The sequence below is a fragment of the Pipistrellus hanaki genome, assembly GCF_964339955.1.
Source record: "Pipistrellus hanaki genome assembly, chromosome: 2".
NCBI classification, from domain to species: domain Eukaryota; kingdom Metazoa; phylum Chordata; class Mammalia; order Chiroptera; family Vespertilionidae; genus Pipistrellus; species Pipistrellus hanaki.
Window position 1 is genome coordinate 39,787,407 of NC_140504.1, and position 21,399 is coordinate 39,808,805.

Here is a 21,399-nt window from a genome sequence, read left to right on the forward strand (position 1 = left end):
GCATTTGGTCTTTGATCTATTTTGAGGTAATTTTTATATGTGATGTTAGATAAGGGTCAGCTTCATTCTTTTGCATGTGGATCTTCAGTTTTGCTGAAAAGACTGTCCTTTCCCCCATTAAATGGTGTTGGTACCCTTGTTGAAAATCATTTGACCATATATGTGATATTCCTACTTGATCATGATGTATGACCCTTTCAGTGTGCTGTTGAATCCAGTTTGTTAGTCTCTGTTCTATTCCATTAATTCTGTATGCCTGTCTTTATGCCAGTAGCACATGGTTTTAATTACCATAGCTATGTAGTAAGTATAGAAATCAGAAAGTGTGAAAACCCCCAACTTTGTTCTTCTTTAAGATAGTTAAATGACAAATTTTAGGAGGGATTTTTTTTTTTTCCCCTGGGGGAAAAAAATGCTATTGAGATTTTTTTAATTTTTTTAAATTATTTAAAGTATTACATATATTATGGGGGAATGAGGGCATGTGACAGGGGGTAGGGGAGGCTGGAGGGAATGTCAATGGGGAGGGAAAGGAGATATATGTACTAATATATGTAACATTTTAAACAATAAAAATATTTTTAAAAATTAAAATTAAAAAATAAAGTATTAAATTTATTAGTACATATATCTCCTTTTTCCCCCTATTGACCTTCCCCCAGCCTCCCCTTCTCCCTGTCACATGCCCTCATCCCACCCACCCCCAGTGTTTTGTGTCCATTGCTGTGCTTATATGCATGCATACAAGTCCTTTGGTTGATCTATTTCCCCCTCCTCCCCAACACTCCCCAGCCTTCCTGCTGTAATTTGACGGTCTGTTCAATACTTTACTGCCTCTGTATCTATCTTTTTATTTATCAAGTTATAATGTTCTTTATTTTCCATAAATGAGTGAGATCATGTGGTTTTTTGTTTCATTGCCTGGGTTATTTGATTTAACATAATGCTTTCCAGGTCCATCCATGCTGCTGCAAATGATAAGAATTCCTTTTTTATAGCAGTGTAGTATTCCATTGTGCAGATGTACCATAGTTTTCTAATCCACTCATCTGCTGATGGGCATTTTTGATAGGAATTGCATTGAACCCATAGATTGCTTTGGATACTATGAACATCTTAGCAATATTAAGTCTTCCAAAATATGTTCATGGAGGTATTTTTTCTATTTATTTTTATCTTCATGGCTTTCATTTTTAATTGAGATATAATTGATATGATTGTATAGTTTTAAGTATACAAGTTAGTTTGATACATTTATATCGTTCAATATGACCACAGTAGCACTAGCTAACACCATCATTTCACATAATTATTTTTTTGTGTGTGTTGAGAACAGTAGAAATCTAGTTTCCTAGCAACTTTGAAGTTTATAATACAATATTTTTTACTATAGTCACTATGTTGTGCCTTAGATCTCCCAAACTCATTCATTTACTAGTTGCAGGTTTGTACTCTTAAGCTGTACCTCCTCAATCCCCCCCCCTACCTAGTAACCATCATTCTACTCTTATTTTATGAGTTCAGCTTTTCCAAATTCAACATGTAAGTGATATCATATATATTGGGTCGGCAGCTAAGTAATTGCGGGTTTCACACATATATGGCTTCAGTTGAATTTTTAGGTTTGCAGACGTAGTAAAATGTAAAACACATTTTGTTATTTGATAGTTGGCTATTCAGCTGTTAATCAGTAAAAAAAGTTTTTTGACCTGTTTTGTAGTTTTCGTTTGGCGTTCGTTGAAAAATGGAAAATCAAAAGGAACATTTTCGTCATATTTTGCTTTTTTATTTCCGCAAAGGGAAAACGCATCGCAAGCTCATAAAAAGTTATGTGCTGTTTATGGTGACGAAGCCTTAAAAGAACGGCAGTGTCAAAATTGGTTTGCCAAATTTCGTTCTGGTGATTTTTCACTCAAAGATGAAAGACGCTCTGGTCGTCCAGTTGAAGTTGATGACGCCCTAATCAAAGCAATAATCAATTCGGACTGTCACAGTACAACACGTGAGATTGCAGAGAAGCTTCATGTATCACATACATGCATTGAAAATCACTTAAAACAACTTGGCTATGTTCAAAAACTCGATACATGGGTTCCTCACGAACTGAAAGAATCACAGTTAACGCAACGCATTAGCAGCTGCGATTTGCTAAAGAAACGTAATGAAAATGATCCATTTTTAAAACGACTGATAACTGGCGATGAAAAATGGGTTGTTTACAACAATATCAAGCGGAAAAGATCGTGGAGCAGGCCAGGTGAACCAACTCAAACAACATCAAAAGCTGATATTCATCAAAAGAAGGTTTTGTTATCAGTTTGGTGGGATTACAAAGAAATTGTCTACTTTGAACTCTTACCACCCAACCGAACGATCAATTCTGATGTCTACATTGAACAACTAACGAAATTAAACAATGCAGTTGAAGAAAAGCGGCCCGAATTGACAAATCGAAAAGGTGTTGTATTCCATCATGACAATGCAAGGCCACACACATCTTTGGTCACTCGGCAAAAATTAATGGAGCTTGGTTGGGATGTTTTGCCACATCCACCTTATAGTCCTGACCTTGCACCATCTGATTACTTTTTGTTTCGATCTTTACAAAACTCCTTGAATGGTAAAAATTTCAATAATGATGATGATGTCAAATCGTACCTGATTCAGTTTTTTGCTAATAAAAACCAGAAGTTTTTTGAACGTGGGATTATGATGCTGCCTGAAAGATGGCAAAAGGTCATTGATCAAAATGGGCAATACATTACAGAATAAAGTTATTTAGTTCCATGAAAAAATTGTCTTTGATTTTCTTTAAAAAATCCGCAATTACTTAGTTGCCGACCCAATATTTGTCCTTTTATAGTTTTAAGTGTGCAAGTCAAAGCCTCCTTGGATAAATTTATTCTGAAGTGTTTTATTCATTTTGATAGTATGGTAAATTGTTTTAACTTCCCTTACTGATTTTTTCATTGTTAGTGTAGAGCACATGTGTCAAACACAAGGCCCTCGGGCCAAATCCAGCCCGCCAGGCCTTGCAATGTGGCCCGCACCGCGCTGTCAACACTGCACTCCGCTGTCAGTTTATGACATTGTCAGTTTATGACTGTTCGGCCCGCGATTTAGGCTGGATTTTAGATTTTGGCCCCTTCTCTGATTGAGTTCGACACCCCTAGTGTAGAGAAACAAACTGATTTTTATGTGTTGTTTTGTTTCTTGCAATTTTAATTTGTCAGTTGTAACAGATTTTTTAAAAATCTAAATTTAAAGTTTCCTACATATAAGATCATGTTATCTGCAAACAGGTAATTTTACTTTTCCCTTTCCAATTTGAATGCCTTTTACTCTTCCTCTTGCTTAATTGCTCTGACTTGGACTTCCAATATTATGTTAAATAGAGGTGGCAAAAGCAGGCATTCTTATCTTAGAGAAAAAGCTTTCAGTCTTACACCATTGAGTATGATGTTAGCTGTGAGAGATATAAAATGTTGAGGTAGTTTCCTTCTAAACTTCTTCTGTTGAGTGTTTTTATCATAAAAATATGTTAAATTTTGCCAAATGATCTTTCTGCATCATTTGAAATGATCATGTGGATTTCCCCCTTCATTCTTTTAATGTGGTGTATTGCATTTATTGACTTGTCTATATTGAGCCCACCTTTGCCTCCCAAGAATAAATCCCACTTGATCATGATGTGCTGTTGAATTCACTTTGCTAGTACTTTGTTGAGGACTGTTGCATCCATGTTCATCAGGGACATTGGCCCATAGTTTCCTTTTCTTGTAATGTCAGATTCAGCTTTGGTATCAGAGTAGTGCTGACTTCCTAAAATAGTTTGCAACTGTTCTCTCCTCTTCAGTTTTTTTTTTTGTTTTTTGTTTTTTTTTAAAGAATTGAAGAAGGATTGACAATTCTTCTTTAAATGTTTGGTAGATTTCGCCAATGAAAATATCTGGTTCTGGACTTTTCTTTGTTGGGAGGTTTTTTATTACAGTTTCCTTACTAGCTCTTAGACTACTCAGATTTTGTTTCTTAATGATTCAGTCTTAGTAAGTTGTTTGTTTCTAAGCATCTAATTTTCTTTTGATTTCTTCTTTGATCCATGAGTTATTCAGAGTTATTTCTTCTTTGATCCATCTGTTACTTAGCTCCTAATATTAGGGAATTTTTCCAGAGATCTTTCTGTTATTAATCTAGTTTATTTCTGTTTTAGTCAGAGAACATTCTTTGTATGACTTGAATTCTTTTAAATTTATTGAGAATTGTTTTATTGCCAGAAAATGGTCTAAGTTGGTAAATGTTCCATGTGTACCTAAAAAGAACACGCATTATGCTTTTGTTGGGGATGAGTGTTCTGTAAATGTCCATCTTATCAAGGTAGTTGTGTTAAGCCTTCTATGTCTTTTTCATTTTTTTTTTAATGTATTTTATTGATTTTTTACAGAGAGGAAGGGACAGGGAGAGAGAGAATCATCAACGAGAGAGAAACATCAATCAGCTGCCTCCTGCATGCCCCCTACTGGGGATGTGCCCGCAACCAAGGTATATGCCCTTGACTGGAATCGAACCTGGGCGATGCTCCATCCACTGAGCCAAACTGGTGGATAGAGCTTTCATTTTTAATTGAGATATAACTGATATGATTGTATAGTTTTAGGTATACAAGTTAGTTTGATACATTTATATCGTTCAATATGACTACAGTAGCACTAGCTAACACCATCATGTCACATAATTATTTTTGTGTATGTTGAGAACAGTAAATCTAGTTTCCTGGCAACTTTGAAGTTTATAATACAATATTTTTTACTATAGTCACTATGTTGTGCCTTAGATCTCCCAAACTCTTTCATTTACCAGTTGCAGGTTTGTACCCTTAAGCTGTACCTCCCCAATTCCTCTCCCCCAGCCCACCCCCAGCCTCTGGTAACCATCATTCTACTCTGATTTTATGAGTTCAGCTTTCCCACATTCAACATGTAAGTGATATCATATATATTTTTTCTTCTCTGGTGACTTAACTCATTTAGCATAATGCCCTCACAGTCCATCCATGTTGTCTCAAATATAATAATCCATTGTATATATGTATATCATATCTTCTTTATCCATTCATCCTTTGATGAACATTTACTTGCATACTTGATTGAACATGGTGTACTGATACCTCTTCAAAATACTGATTTCTATTCTATTATATATACACCCAGGTGTGGGATTGCTGAGTCATATAGTAGTTTAATTTTTAATTTTTGTAGGAACCACCATATTGTTTTCATAATAGCTATACCTAAATTTATATTCCTACCAATATGTCCCTTTTCCCAGCACATTCCCTTTTCTCCACATCCTCACCAACATTTGTTATCTCTTGTCTGTGTTATAAAAACTGTTCTAACAGGTGTGAAGTGTTATCTTATTGTGGATTTGATTTTCATTTCCCTGATTGAGTATCTTTTCATAGAGCTGTTGACTTTTTGTATGTCTTTGGAAAATGTCTGTTTGGGTCCTTTGCCCATTTATTAATTCGGTTTATTTTTTCTGGTTATCTGCCTAGTTTTTCATCATTTATTGAGAGATGGGTATGGACATCTCTGACTATAAAATCTACTTCTCCTTGCAGTCCTATCAGTTTTTGTATTATGTACTTCTGAGCTATTGGGTTTATAGTGTTTAGGATTGTTGTGTCCTCCTGATGAATTGAGCCCTTTATTATATGAAATGATCTTCTTTATCCCTGGTAATCTTTCCTCTGAAATTTAATGCCATTATAGTATATCTTTCTAGTCTTTTTGCTGTTAATCTATGTGTCTTTATATTTAAAGTATTTTCTTGCAGGCAGCTAGCAGCTGGGTCTCATTTATCTAATGTGACAATCTCTTTTAACCTTTCAAATAAATAAAGATTTTCTGTACCATTTGAAGAGTTTCTCTTCCGTGGGCTAAGCTTCTTTTTGTTATGGTTTGGCTGATACTTTATCTAAATTCTTCACTATTGTTATCAAACTCTTGTGCATTTTGCTTAAAAGGGATATTATATCACAAAGGATACTTGGCTTTGGCATCTTCAAGAAATGCTGACTATTGCATGTTATATCAGTTGATTAACATTATCAACAAAAATCTATTTATGTTTGGTTCTTCATCATTTAGTTAAAACCAATCTGGATCATCTGTTCCACTTTTCTTATCCAAATCATATTTCAAAGGGTTTTTAAAAAATCACCTATTCCTTATTACTCTGAAAATGTCTGTTTTATCTCAGTTACACCAATTCTAGTTGAACTATTTAGAGTGTGGGTCAAATAAAACTAGATTATAACCAACAGGATATTACAATGTTTGCCTCTTTTTCCAGGTAAAAATGTCTCCATCCTGTGGTCCATCTAAAGGGGATCCTGCTGTTAAGAAAGTGAGTACATTTTAAAGGCAGGAAACACCTTCCTCCCTCCCTCTGTGCATTTGTTCTCCTCTGTTGAACAATTTTCTGAAAATGACCGTGATTTTTAATCACCTTATATCGTCAAAGTCTCTTTCTGATGAGTTGCCTTAATGATGTATCACTATGACTTCTTGCCTCTTCCTGAGAAGCCAAGTGGAGGGTTAGCCCTAGCATCGGTCTCCTGGCAACTAGGGGCCTACCATTTTTCTACAATTCTCGTCGTGGCGTAACTGAGTGGTAGCAGATGAAATGTATTCTAAGGAGGAAGGCTGTGTAGGTACTGGCCTGAGATATCAGTATTTCAGCGCATACCACATAAAGTCTTCAGTAAGTACTGTGAGATAGAACTGTCAATGCACTTCAACCCCTGACTGTAAACTTTGAGGCACAAACAGGCTGTGAGGCTTTCAATGGAGCAAACCCCCAGGTGATGTCAGGAGAACCACTGAAACTCTTCTCTTTATCCAGCTGCCACAGCACAGCTCAAATGTGGTAAACAGATTGACATTTTTGCTGTTTTCTCTTACCATTTCTGTTCCTCTGGTAGTTGAAGTGGATTACCCTTTTTGACAATTTCAGCCAGCATACATGTCAGCAAAGGATTTTAGAACTAAACTAACAACTTGCTGGCTCTGGTGAGTAACAGTAGGCTCTAGCTTCAAAGCAGTGTGCCGAAAACAGGTCCCTTTCCTCTGCCTACTGAGGCATTTCAAAAGAGAAAAAAAAGGAATGAAAACAAAATATTGTCTGAAAAGCTATCTAACAAGCTGCACGTGAAAATCTCGTTCACTGTCTAGTTGGGGCCGGCAGGAGTGAGGCCATGATTGTTGCTGCTTAGAACTATCACATGGTAACGTGAGCTGGAAAGGGTTTGAGTAACTTCGTCTCACTCAGAACACAAATGAAGAATTTGGAATCCAGAGGGAATTTTTCTTTTCTTTTTTTGCCTAAGCTCACAAAAGTTAGCTATGGGACACACTTCTAAAGTAGAGGTTAGAAACATGTGCTTTGGATTCAACCAGATTTGGTTCAAAGATGGATTCTTCTATTTATTTATCTGAGTAATTTTGAATAAGTCAGACCCTTCCTTTCCTCCTTTTTAAAATGATGATGCTCTCTCTCTGAATTGTGAATACTAAATGAGATACTATTTAAGTGCCTAATTATGCCTGACATATAGTGAGTACTCAATAAATTATTGATACTCAGTGAGTACTCAGCTGTTGTTGAAACTAGTGTTAAAATGGGTCTCTAAGCTCCTCATCAGATACCCTTCCACTTTATTGTGCTACTTATACATTATGCTCATTCAGTAAGTATTTCTTTTTTTTTTTTTAATATACTTTTATTGTTTTTTAGAGAGAGAGTAAGGGAGAGGGAGAGAGAGAGAGAAACATCAGTGAGAGAAGAACATCATTGATTGGCTGCCTCCTGCATGGCTCCCCACTGGGGATGGAGCCCGCAACCTGGGCACGTGCCCTGACTGGGAATCAAACCAGTGATCTCTTGGTTCCTCTGTCGATGCTCAACCACCCAGCCGGGCAGCAAATATTACTTTAAGCTAGACACTGAGCTCAGAAATGGACTTCAGAGATGAAAAGTACAATCCTTTTCTCAAGGACCTCAGTATTTAATGGGAGAAGTTGACTGGTAAACTGACAATTTCCATATGAATTGACATGCTGTGGCAGATGCATAGGTGCTGCAAGAGCGTGGAGAGGCCTGTTTTGAAATGACTAAGCTAATTTAGTGCCACACTTGTGTGCTTTATGCTGAAGAGGCTGGTGAAGACGTTTGAGAAATGGTAGCTGCTCTTTTACTAGTTTATAATGAAAGCAAATCCTACCACACTTATAGGTGTTTGTTAAATAAATATTCATTTAGAAATAAATTTGTTCTGTGTTCTAAGCTTTCTAATGTCCCAGCTCTCTGTCATTGTAGGTGTCTATCAGAGAGGTAGCAATATCATAAAAAATAGGATTCTGTTACTCTTGTAATCAGCCTCAGACAAGGAGAAACTTCCTAAGCCAATGACTGGACACAGGTGGCCCCAGGAAGCATTCCTAAGTGATCAGTTATAGACTTATTCCTCTCCATGCAAGAGTTGGGACTATCTCTTAAGTTATTCTACCCAGTCTATAGATCTGGAATACCTTTTATTTTAGCAAAGAGGTGCATTTCTAACATTACCATTCTGATTAACAAGCCATTAATTTTACCAGTAGGAAAACTTCTCCTGTTTCTGAGCTAATAAGTAGCCTTAGGGTGTTGGTCAATGTATGAACAGCTGAAGGGCTTTTAATAGCTGCCTTTGGGAGTGCATGGTAGTTGGCAGTCTCTGAAATATGGATTCTTCTTTAGGGCCACTGATCACCCTGAGTTGAAGCCTAATAACACACTATTCATGGTGTCTAGAATAACTTAGACATATACATTATAACACGTGCCTCCACCAGACTAAAAGATCAGGGAAGGTTTCCCAGAGGAGGTAAAACCTGATCTAGCCCCAAAATCCAAGGGAAAAGGTGCTCCAGACAGACATGGGTGAATACAGTACATTTCAGGAAATTGGGATGCTTCTGTGTATCTTAAATGTAGGAGCAGGCAAAAGCCTGGTGCAATGAATGGGAGCCCAGATCACGAGCAGTCCCAGTCTATTACGTTTGCTTTTATCTTGAAGGTAAGGATTCCTGTCAAAGGTGAGATTGCAGGTAAAAAGACAAATTAGAACAGTAAAGACAGCTCTGGCCAGTGTGGCTTAGTTGGTTGGAGCATCATCTTGTGCACCGAAGGTTGCGGTTTTGATCTCTGGTTGGGGTGCATGTGGAAGGCAATTGATCAATGTTTCCCTCTCAAATGGGGTCTCTCTCTCCCTCCCTCTTGCTGCCTCTCTTCCTCTCACTCGCCCTGTATGTGTGTGTATACAGTGTCCCTCCTTTCCTCTCTCTAGAATCAATGAAAAATAAATAAAAATAAAATAAGGATAGTTGTCCAAGCAAAATTCAAGTCTTAGTTCTGTTTTTCCTCAGTATCCTTTCTGACACCCAAAGTCTGAATTTGATGTCTTTCCTTTTTTGAGCTTATATAGTATCCTGATCGAGACCCTACCAACATACTTATCTTCCTTTTCACTTACATGTGTCCCACATTAGACTGTTTGCCTCATTAGGGCAGGGACTGCATCAGACTTGTTCTACATGTAGAACAAAATAGTCACTCAGTAGTTTTTCAGTGAATGAGAAAGATAGGAAAGACATTCCACAGGACCTTGTGTTGTTTGTGGGAAGTGAGGGGGGAAAGAAGTTTCTGACCTGATAGAAAGAATGAACAAATGAGCCATCGTTGCTGGCCCAGGCTTGTATTCCCAGTGTGGTCAGTTCCTTACTGTTTGAGCTATATTGTCATCCATACTCTGAGTGAAATTATGTGAAGTTCAGCACCTAATTATCACTTCCTTAGTTGGGTATGTATTTTTGTGTGTCCATGTTTGTGTGTGCATATATATGTACATCTACATATAAATTCAGGTTATCATTTGGGAGCTCCACTCGCCCTTCCCAAAGTCACATTGACAGATGGAGGCACCAGTGTCTGTTGAACAGACTGACTGCCAATGTGACATGTGTAAGAAACACAAAGGAGCAGTAGTGTTCTTGATTTCAGCCAAAATTCTCTGTTGACCAAAAACTGAAAGAAATGTTTGGTGACTCTGCTGTCACACTTGGCCCAGCCAGGAGCTGAATCAGTGCTGAGGAGACAGAGCCGCGTTTCTGTGAGGATCTGCTTAGCTCTTGAGATGGGAGTTTTGGGTGGGAGTCACCCTTCTGCTTTGCTGCAATGTCAGTCTAGCAGATTGTGAGCATGGATACAAAACATCTTCTTGCAACACAAGCATTTTGCATTTTATATATTCTTTCTCTAAGCTTTGGATGGAAATATTTATCATATATGTCATATAAAATCTACACTAATAAAAGAGAAACATGCAAATGAGCATCACTCCACTACACCCACCAGCCAATCAGAGCAAGTATGCAAATTAACCCAATCAAGATGGTGGTGGTCACAGAGCTAGAGCAAGCAGGAGGCTTGGGTTGCCCCCAGCGATGGAGAAAGCCAAGCTTCCCACTTGCCCTGGCCAGCCCTGGCTTCCACTGAAGGCTACAAAGTTTCAATTATAGAAGATAAATAAATCCCATCAAAAATGGCAGCAACCCCGGAGCTGGCGAGAGCAGGAGGCTTGGGTTGCCCCCAGCAATGGAGGAAGCCAAGCTTCCCACCCACCCTGGCCTGCCCTGGCCTCCTCTCAAGGCTACAAAGTTTTAATTATAGAAGATAAATAAATCTGATACCATGACCTCTGCTAGGGTCACCAGGGGGCATGGCTGGCTTGCAAACCACCACAGGCCCCTCGCCTAGGCTGTCCACACTTCAAGGTAACCCCCACCCTGATCCGGGACACCCTTCAGGGCAAACCAGCTGGCTCCCAGCCATACACAAGGCCTCTATCCTTTCTAATAAAAGAGTAATTTGCAAATTAACTGTCACTCCAACATACAAGATAGCTTCCCCATGTGGTCAAAGATGGCTGCCCGCATGTGGACACAAGATGGCCACCACAAGATGGCCAGCAAGGGAGGGCAGTTGGGAGGGACCAAGCCTGCAAAGGAGGGCAGTTGTGGGCGAACAGGCCAGCATGGGAGGGCAGTTGGGGGCAATCAGGCTGGCAGGGGAACAGTTAGGCATCAATCAGGCTGGCAGGCAGAATTGGTTAGGGGCAGTTAGGAAGGCAGGTAGGCGAACAGTTGGGAGCCAGCAGTCCTGGACTGTGAGAGCGATGTCCGACTGCCTCGAGGGGTCCCAGGTTGGAGGATTCAGGCTGGGCTGAGGGACACACACACACCCTCTAAGTATATATTTTATGCACCGGGCCTCTAATTTGTATATAATATTTCTTATGTATGTAAAATTTCTTCTTAATGGTAACTTCAATAAAGTTGGAAGATAAATGTTTCCCTAGGACTTTTTCAGTTTGATCATGGATGGCCAGAAATTTAAAAATAAAGAATCATTTCCCCAAGACAGAAATTGCCATAATAGTCCATTGCAATACTTCCTAGAGTAGTTGCAAACTGGAGGTAGACAATGTCTGAGGTGAATTAGAGGAATTTAGAGAGGTAGTTGAAGGTAGCATTAAAAACCACTCAGCTATGATGCATCTTTTTTCAACTCCTAAAGAGAGACCGTCCAGGAGTTTGTGTAGCAAAGTTAGAATTGTTACATGCATAACAACCAGAGAAAGCGGTTTCATCTTATATCTATCACAAAAGCATGCTTGCACTTGGAGCCATCCCTGTTTTAGGTGAGCTTTGCCGGTGTGTTTGCAGAAGCCTGGGGGACCGGAAACTCTGGCTGAAAAGTCCTCAGGCTGAGGGAACCCACTCGAAGAGTCACAGTTGATATTCTCAGAGTGACTTCTGTCATTTAGGGACAAGGTCCTGGCAAGGGCAGGGTAGGAAGCGTTGCTAATAGTTCTGGGTAAATTCAGTCGTGTTCCACAGAGCCTTGAAGGTGCCAGGCCTTGGGAGGTCAGAGGTCAGTGTATCCTAGTCCTTGCTTTCAATCTATATGCAAGTTAATGGTGACTGCACTGGAGGGTGTAATAACCATACCTCCCAGAAATTGGTTATCATTTTCTCAAGTATTTAAGTATATTATAACAGTTCGGAGCTGATTTTTTTTTTTTTTGGGGGGGGGGGGGGGAGGAGGGGTTGGTCCAAGTGTTTGGATGAGGTAAAATTTTTATAGCTAGTTGCCAGTCTTGCCACTCATGTCAGGAATGTAGATGACTATATTTGCTCATGATTTTTATTGACTCACAGTGGGGTTTTGTTTGTTTTTTTTAATTTGTATTTTTAAGGGAAGAAGCTCACAGGGGCTCTGTTTCCATAACAACAGGAAGAGCTGACTGCAGTGTGTCAGCTGACTGGCCCCAAGAATGGCTAGTTGATAGTTTCACAGAAGTCAAGGGAAACATGAAAAGGAGAAAGCCCAGAGAGAGATGAAGCGTTTTCTAGCTATCATCTGACAGCGGCTTAAATAAAGATTCATTTGCCCTTTTTTTTGGCTCACCCTTACCTCTCTCCTGCACAGATGCAAGTGATAGCCCCTGATGGGATGTCTGCTGCCTTTTTTTCTTACAGTATCTGTCCAGTAATACATACCCAAACATGACAGCTGACTTCAGTGTCTTTACAATAAAAAAATGGAAACGGCGGACATGATTTGGTCTTTGTTTTGCATAGGCCAGTGGTTGGCAAACTGTGGCTCGAGAGCCACATGTGGGCGTGCACGTTCAGTGCAATTGAAACTTTGTGGCCCATGCGCAGAAGTCGGTTTTCGGCTCTCAAAAGAAATTTCAATGGTTGTACTGTTGATATTTGGCTCTGTTGACTAATGAGTTTGCTGACCACTGGCATAGGCCGGTGGAGGATCTCCGCAGGCCTGGGGCCTCTTTATGCTCAGGTGAAGAAGCTGGCGCAGTAGCCGTCAGACATCTGGAGAGCGATTTGGAAGGAAGCATAGAAATTCCTGTGGTTCAGAGGTCAGAACTGGTCCCTGCGGGTGACCACCAGGTAGAAGGAGATGTCAGCTTGGTTTGAGAATTTCCTAATAGTGGAACAAGCTACCTGGTGTGTTACCAGAGGTGTTTGATCAGTAGCAGGATGCATTGCTGGAAACTGCAGCAGGTTTTCCTGCCATGGCTGAGAGGTTGAGCTGGCTAATTTGTAAATCCCTTGGAGCGTTCAGATCTTATGAGTTTTGAAAAATTAAAATCTTATGACGCTGCAGTTATATTAAAACTCATTGATATGCCGCACATGATTTTAGTTAGGCCCATACATCCAGCCTGAATTAAAAGAGTATGTTGCCCATCAAAGAAAGAAAAAAGATGGCTTTAGGTAAGAAGATACTTTATTTAAAAAAATCATTGCAATGAGGGTGGAGGTGGCTTTGCCAAAGGGAGAATGATCTGATCCCAAGATCTGCAAGGATGTCGAATACCAGTTAGAAAAGAAACTTAATTTATAGGGGTAGGGAAACATGGCTAGAAAGAACCAGATTTGGGGGAGCAGGTGAAAGAATTGGACAGTTGAGAAGGGAATGTCTCTCCTGGAGGTCAGCCAGTTCTCAGAAGGACTATCCAGGAGGGGCTGTATGCTGACTCAGGCTGAGGACAGGTCAAGGACTTGGGGAAGCAGAGAAGCTTAACTAGTGAAGCATTTTGTTCCAATCAGTCATAGGGAAGTAGTCAGCTAGTCGTTTATGAGGCAAAGAATGAGAATTTGGTCGGTCTGTCTCTGGCTGTCATAGTTGTAAACATGGTGGCATCGGGAATCCTCTGTCTTTGAGGAGGAGTGGATCCTTGCAGTAGCTGTTACCCAGAGCAGGGTCCCGGGATTTCTTATCTGGAGCTGCTTCCAGGAGCTCGGGGCTCAGGTGACGTTTAACAGGGTCATGGCTCTGACTCTGATGCCACGTTCTTTCCTTATTCCTCTCCCTAGTTATGACCTGAAGTCCATGGATTAGGTTTTTCGAAATCTATTTATTCCTCAAGTAGAGGGAGAAAATGTCAACTGCAGTTACTAAGAGGGACCTCGGTGACTGTTTGCTGGTTGTACTCACTCTTGTCACCAATAATAATGCATATTTTCTGGTCTGAAAAGTGAGACTAGCTGAGGATTTCAAAGGATCTCAGAATTCTTATGCAATGTACAAATCTACTCCTCACCCGTTTATTTTGCATTAAGTGGGTATTTTCTAACATAACACTTTGATTTTTTTAATGGTTTCTTTAAAAATTAATACTTTATTTTTAGAGCAGTTTTAGATCTACAGAAAAATTGAGCAGAAAGTACAGAGTTCCCATCTATTTCCCTCTTCAGTTTCCCTTATTATTAACATCTTGCATTGCTGTGGCACATTTATTACAATTGATGAGCCAAAATTGGTGCATTGTTATTAAGTAAACTCCAAGGCTGACACTAAAGCTCACTCTTTGTGTTGTACATTCTGTGGGTTCTGACAAATGTATAATGAAATGTATCCAGCATTTACAGAATGATTTCGCTGCCCTGATAGCCCATGTTCCAATCTTCATCATTCCCTCCTGGCAAACTTCTGGTAACTGCTCATCCTTTTTTCTGTCTCTCTTGTTTTGCCTTTCCCAAAATGTCATGTAGTTGGACAGTATATTGCCTATGAAGATTGACTTCTCATATTAAGTAATACCCACTTTAAGGTTCCTTCAGGTCTTCTTGTGGCTTGATTCCATTTCTGTAAATGGAACAAAAAGCGCATTAATTTTTTAAGCAGCCATTTTTTACGGTTGGCTTGATAAACAAGTTGATAGCAAACTCATGATTCTATTCACACATGCTCCTGACCCCATCCTGTGTAAACAGTATTAGTTTCTAGAGCCAACTATGGGGCATTTCTTATATTGCTTCTGTTGGGAATCACATTTTTTCTTCCAATGCATTGACCTCTTATCTTTAAGTCATTGATAAAATATCTGTGTAAAACAAAGCCCAGGATAGAGCCCTGCAGCTCATCATTAGAGACCTAGGAAGCATTATTTATTATGGCAATTGAGAGTTAATGGCTGTAATTTTTCTCCTTCATAATATGACATCCCTTCATGAACAATGTCAGATCATAGGAGTCTCTCACAGTGAGGTTGAAGGTAAGACAGTATCAGAGCCAGTGGTTCTTGATTCCATCTCTGCCCTCTCAGTGTAAGAAACTGAACTCCCTTATCAGAACAATTAATACTGTCATATATACCATCAACTTGGAATTTGGGGCCTACTGCAGTTTAGAATATCAACCAAGTTACAAATGGGCCTTCCCCCTCCAACGGTGTTTCCTAATGAAGCTTTTAGGCATTAACTATAGCACATGGCAGGGATCTTTTTCATTGTGTGACAGACTAACTCACAGCCTATTCTTTTGCATTAAGACAACTTAGTAAGCCGTTCTTAATTGTACTATGCTGACTTGTCACCTGTTTTAAAGGTCACAAACAGCAGAGCTCTGCAGAGTTTGAGCCGCTGTAATGTGGGTGGGTGGTGGTATACTGTTACTGTTGAGTGTAGCCTTCAATTAATGTGCCATCCCTAAAAGCTCACACTCCTCTCATGTATTACCAGAGCATGAATTATGTTCAAGAAACAGTGAGAAACTTGGGTTAAAGCAAAAGGGAATGAAGAGAAGATAAAGATGAAATAGGGGCTGTCAGTTCTGCCTGACAAGTCATTGCCTTGGGGCTTTTGTGTTTTGTTGTTTTCTACTTATATCCTAGGGCATTCTGTTTGTGATTGACATTGGTTCTTCTATTATGACATGAATAAGTTTTAGCTCCCTGTTTTGTAGTGACATATGTACCCATAATAGATAATATTCCAGAGATAGTATATCCTTAAAGGAGAGACCCACTCCAGATTGTTACCAAATCACTTTTTTAAGTTAGTTAAGACTGCCTTTGAACAGTACTAAATGGGGCAGTGCCTGTCTGTCTGTGGCAACTTCTGTAAGAGAAAATGAAATCATACAGAAATGTCTTTGCAGTCTTTAGGAGGAAGAAATGATCTAATGCTAATGACCTCACTCAGCGTTTCACATTTAGCTCGGAGAAGTCTTCATTAATGCCAATCATCTCCTTCTCTACACTTCCCATTTACTTCAACAGTGTTGTCATTCCCCAGTCAGAATATACCTTCCTATTCCCAACGCCTCATCACTGACCACCTCTGTCTGCTGGCCCATCCTCCACCTCTTCCAGCGCTTAGGAAGCTTCAGTGGCTCCCTGTGGCGAACAGAGTTAATCTGAAATGGTTTAGATTGACACTCTAGACTTTTGAGGCATCACCAGCTTACATTTCATCCTCATCTTCTCCTCCTTTCCTTCTTCTGTAACCAAAGGGAATTTCTTATTGTTTCCTATAGTGACCTTAGTTTCCTCAACCATAAAATAAGGGTAAGGAAAGTACTGACCTCCTAGCGTTTTTGTGGTGGTTAAATGAGGTAATGCGTGTACAGGGTTTGCAACAAAAGCTAGCACACAGTAATTACTTGCTCAATGACTGTTAACCGCTGCGGTGGTGTGGTGGTAGTTACTTCTCTCACATCTTAGAAGATGTAAACGCATTTTCTTCCTACTGTGTTATTTCTTTTCCATTGTGGCATTGCAGGTCTGTTTTGTATGTTTTTTTAATGGATACTTTCCAGTCAAACTTTTGCCATCTCCACCTCCAACTTCAAGCACTCTCCTCCCTTAGAGCTTATCATTCTAGACATTCTAGAACTGTGGTTCCTCCCTTAGATGAACACACAAGAGATGTTCTTCCAGCTGCTTCCCTCCTCTCTCCAGTCAGCTTAGCAATGAACTTGCTTATTTTATTATTTCATTACCTAATCCATTATTAGCTGTAACCCATTGAGAGTTTTGAGACCTTGGGAAATGAGGGTGTGTGAGAAGTCAGGTTCGTGTCTGAGAGCAAACTGTGTAGATGGGAAAGGTGTTTTCTGTTCATGGTTTCACCTTAAGTAAAAGCATTAAATATGAAGGACCTCTAAAGTGGGTGAAGGTGGCGAAAGTGTAACTGAGGCCTCTAACTGATGTACAGGAAGATTTGAAAGTGAGGGCAGCAAACTCAGTTCACTCACCTCTACCCTCCCCCCCCCTCCACCCCACCCTCAGCAAATGCCAGAAAGGCCAGTGAGAGGCTCCTAGAAAGCCAAAAAGACCAGGAAGCACGTTGCAGGATTATGTCAGGTTGCCCATGTCTCTCGCAAACGAGGTCTAGCGAGGAAAAACGATTAAGAAATGAAACGCTGGGATTTTGATGTCAGGACCTTCTTTATTGAAAAAAGAAGAGAAATGAACAAGCAGAGCTCAGTCTTCTGGGACTGTCCCCATCTTCACAGATGATTTAGACGCTTCCTGTCCAGAATCCCTAGTCCTGTTATTATTCCTGTTCCTCCGATCCTAGCCTTCAGGGTGGGAGTGGATCGTGGCTGTTTTCCTACTTTGAAGCTTGATGTACTGGTTAAGAAGCCCGTAGATCCTGAAAGGCCTGGGTGGTTTTCTTCCTTCCAGCGGATGTAATTACAGCTCTCACTTCCACCATGTCTGTGAGTCGCTGAGCTTTGAGAATGCCGGCGTGCTGTGTTCACCCAGCGTCCTCTCCCCGGGGCTCTCCTCAATTATCAGGACCTAATTTTCCACTGGATTTACTTTAATGCTGAGCGTTACAAGGTCATTTTCAGGGCTCTGTCGCTGCTTCTTCCTCAGAATGTGCAGCTACAGTTTAATTTTTAGCTTTTATCGCTGCACTTCATTACATGGGGAGAAATACATTAGTGCTAGCAGATCATATGAAATGTGTTTTCTCTCTTTTCCAATTGGAACATCACTCCTAATCAATTCTAGGTGGGTGGGTTGGATGGCCCAGGAACGCTGGTGCTTTCTGTTTATAGATGTGCCAGTCTGAGATCGTGCTCAGATGCTGTTGTTCCCACTTGTGTTTTGTGCATGACACTGATTTGGCAAATCATTTTTCCACACAGCATCTTAGTCTGAATCTATTATTTCTTTTCAGACTGTCGTGAGTGTTCTTAACAATCCTCTAATTGCTTGCCCTAGTCCGCTTCTGATTCTGCAATAAAAGCCACCATCCGCTTTAGTAAACAGAACCATCTTTCATGAAACTTCATGCCTAAATGCCTAACCTCATGGTGCCCACATCTTCCCTGGATGGCGGTATGGTCCAAGGTGGCATTGCCCTTGGATAAACGGGAGCATAGACTGAGAGGAGCCATGGGAACTACTGTGACAGGACAAGAGCTTGGTTTCCTGATTCTCGGCCCATTGTTCTTTCTTCCGGGCCCCTCTCTCGGGCCCCTCTCTCGGGAGAATAGATAACACAATTGCAGTACTCCCTGCCATTTTCTTGAATGTCACATCGGCAAGGCACCAGGCCCATGCTTTATCTCTAATCCTCACAACAATTCTGCAAAGTAGGCTGTACAGATAAAGAAACTGAGACTTGGAGAAGCTGAATAACCTGGCCAGAGCCACTCAGCTAACTGGCAGATCCGGGTGGAATCCGCGAGAGCCAGGCCCTGTGCTCTTCCTGCACGGCGGAGGGTTTCTGAACAGTCCGGTGAACGTGTAAGGAGGAAAAACCTGCTTGCATAACCTTCCCTCCTCTTCATCCCTTTGATCAGCAGATAATTAACGATTTCCCACTTGCTCTGTGTCATGCACAGCATGGGCGCTGGTGAGTAAGGCAAACTATGGGCCTGTCTTGAGGGAGCTCTCGTTTTCATGAAGCTTTCCCTCCACCCGCCCCATTCTCGCTCTCCTGTAGCCTGCACCCACCCCTTTCACTGCGGGCTGGCCAGTTTTGTCAGCTGTGCTTTGATGACTGGGCCACGTGACCAGGCTCCCAGGTCGGCTGGCTCTGTGCAGGGCCTGCAGGGTCTCCTGTGCCCTCCAGTTAGTAGCACTTAGTGAGAGCTTACAGCGTCCTGGGCTCTACCTCCCGCTCGTTATGCATTACCTTCTTAATCTTCTCAGCCACTTCATACGGCACAGTTATTATCATTATCCCCAGATTACAAAATGAAACAAAACGCCCAGCTGAGAGAAAACATAACCTGCCTAGAGTGAGCGCTGCTGATTGGTGACAGTGGGTTTGGGCTCAGGCAGATGCTCTCTAGCAAAGAGGCTCCGCCACCTGTGTGTGCAGTGTCTCCGGGAGCAGGCCCTGCCTCTCCAGCACCCGAGGCACATGGAGTGGAGGGCTCTGCACTGGGAAGCGCTCAGGGCAACAAGAGGAGAGGCTTTTAATAAATCCCACGGTTTGGGTGGGTTTTTCTACCTGCTTAAAAGAGTTGGTGCTTACGTTTTCTGAGAGTTGAAATAATCCTTCCCCAGCAGTGAATTAAACTAAATAAAATAGATATTTCCATTGAGATAAAGGACAACATGCAGAAGTCACAGAGAGTCTTACACAATCCAAATGCTTGGACATAGGAAGACAAATGCCCGCAGTTTCGCGGTGGATCAGGAGAGCAGATGGCTATCTGCTCTTCTCCCTAAAATGAACAGTTGAGAATAGACCAGGATGTGGGGTTATTCAGCAGATGACTGTCGAACATTTGCTGGTGTAGAGCACTGGGAAGGGGAGGGTGAGTAAGTACAGTTCACGGTGTCCACATCCAATGGGGGAGGCAGGTAAGCAGGCCATTCCATTGTGGCGAGGGCAGCAATTACAGTCACGCACGGGTCATGTGCAAGCAGATCTATAAACAGGACAGGGATCTAAGAAAGCGTTCCAGAGAAGAGGCCCGAGCTGAGATGTCATTTCAGGGGCATTTTGATGGTTTATGGAGATAATGTGAGAGCATGTTTCAAGTAAGGCCCACCTTGACAGCTGCGCAACCTGTGGTTATATCTCAGTAACCTCTCACGCCTTGCTTATCAACATTGAGATCCTTTTGTGGAGTTTTAATGCCCCCGGATCTAAGAGACATTAAACTCCTCTTGAATTATTCAGCTTTGTAGGGACTTTGCAAATATTTATTGAACCTCAGAACTGGATCCAGTTCATGATGCCTGGAAGCGACAGGACAGGAGCCTGCACGGGGAGGATTTTTATTCAAACAAGCTGTCGGTGCGCGGGCTGCCTTCCCACAAGCCCTGATTCCCACCCCACCCTGCTGTTCGAGCCCCTGGAACCATGGAGAATACGGAATGCTGGTCTAGTGAGCCTCCACTCGGTCTGAGGCATATCTACAAATAGTCTCCCGTTTCACCTCAGATGACGTGTGTTTCACACAGAGACAGTCTGGACGGCCAAGAATAGGGCCTCTCCATCCTACAGGACTCCGTTTCCAGGACCCAGGGAAGCCCAGCGGGCACTCCTTAGTTCGGTCTCTGGCTGCCCAGGATGAGGGCTTGTGTTGTAAGAAAGGACGTGTCACCTCCAGTTACTTCTCACACGGAACAACCACATTTTTCAATTTCTAAAGAATGTGGTTGTTAGAAACCCCTTCTCGATATCCCCAAAGTGTTTAAGGACCTAGAGGAGGAATAAGATCATGGTAAGCCACTCCTGTACACCTATGTGGGGTGTCATGTTTGAAATTGTGTCTGTACATGCGCACTTACTAGTATGTTACTCCAGGTTTTCTCCCACGACTAGGGTTTATAAAATGGAGGCTCCACTTAGGATGCTTAATTGGTTGCAAAATTTTTATTCATACTGGGCAAGTCTCCTAGCCTGCTTTTTCTCAATTTATACAACCCTGTTTACTTATTTAGTAAGGTAGGTGTAGGACCTACAGTTCAGTCAGATTCAAAAAGAACCATGTGGCAGGAGCATTCTTATCTTATTCAAGTTTCTTGCACCTGCTAAGATGAATGTGAACTCGAGTATTGAAAGCAGCATATCTTATCGGGGACCTTAGAAAAAAAAAGAAATGCTGATTGTTTGGTTGATTTGGTACTGCTGACTCAGGAGGAGGCACAATACCCATAACCTGGGAGGGTCCTGCTACCTTCTCAGGAAGGTCAAGGAAGGCTCCAAGGAAGACCCGAGCTCCTCCCACAGTGCAGAGTAGCGAGCACCTTCCTGCTGGTGCAGACTGAGGACCAGCATCTCACATCGCCTGGGCGCCGGTTAGAACGCGGAATTTCAGATCTTCCAGCCAGAATCATTTAACACGATCCCTCAGTGAGTCTCATGCACATTAAAGTTTGAGAAGCACTGGATCAGAACACGTGGGTTGGGCCATCATTGAGCCTTCTGCACTTTCTGCCTCAGTGAGCAAACTCCCAGGGGCTAGAGCCTTTCACCTGCGCCTAGAATAGAAAACCATGCATTCCCGGCG

General features: G+C 41.4%; 1 protein-coding gene across 1 annotated transcript in view; it reads left to right on the plus strand.

Annotated features, from left to right (window-relative positions):
• Window positions 1-21,399, plus strand: part of VPS8 (VPS8 subunit of CORVET complex) — a 235,378-nt gene that overhangs the window by 201,527 nt on the left and 12,452 nt on the right. Inside the window, exon 45 of the mRNA XM_084872527.1 lies at window positions 6,355-6,408. Within this exon, the coding sequence (XP_084728653.1) occupies window positions 6,355-6,408 (54 nt within the window). The remainder of the gene's footprint in view (window positions 1-6,354; window positions 6,409-21,399) is intronic.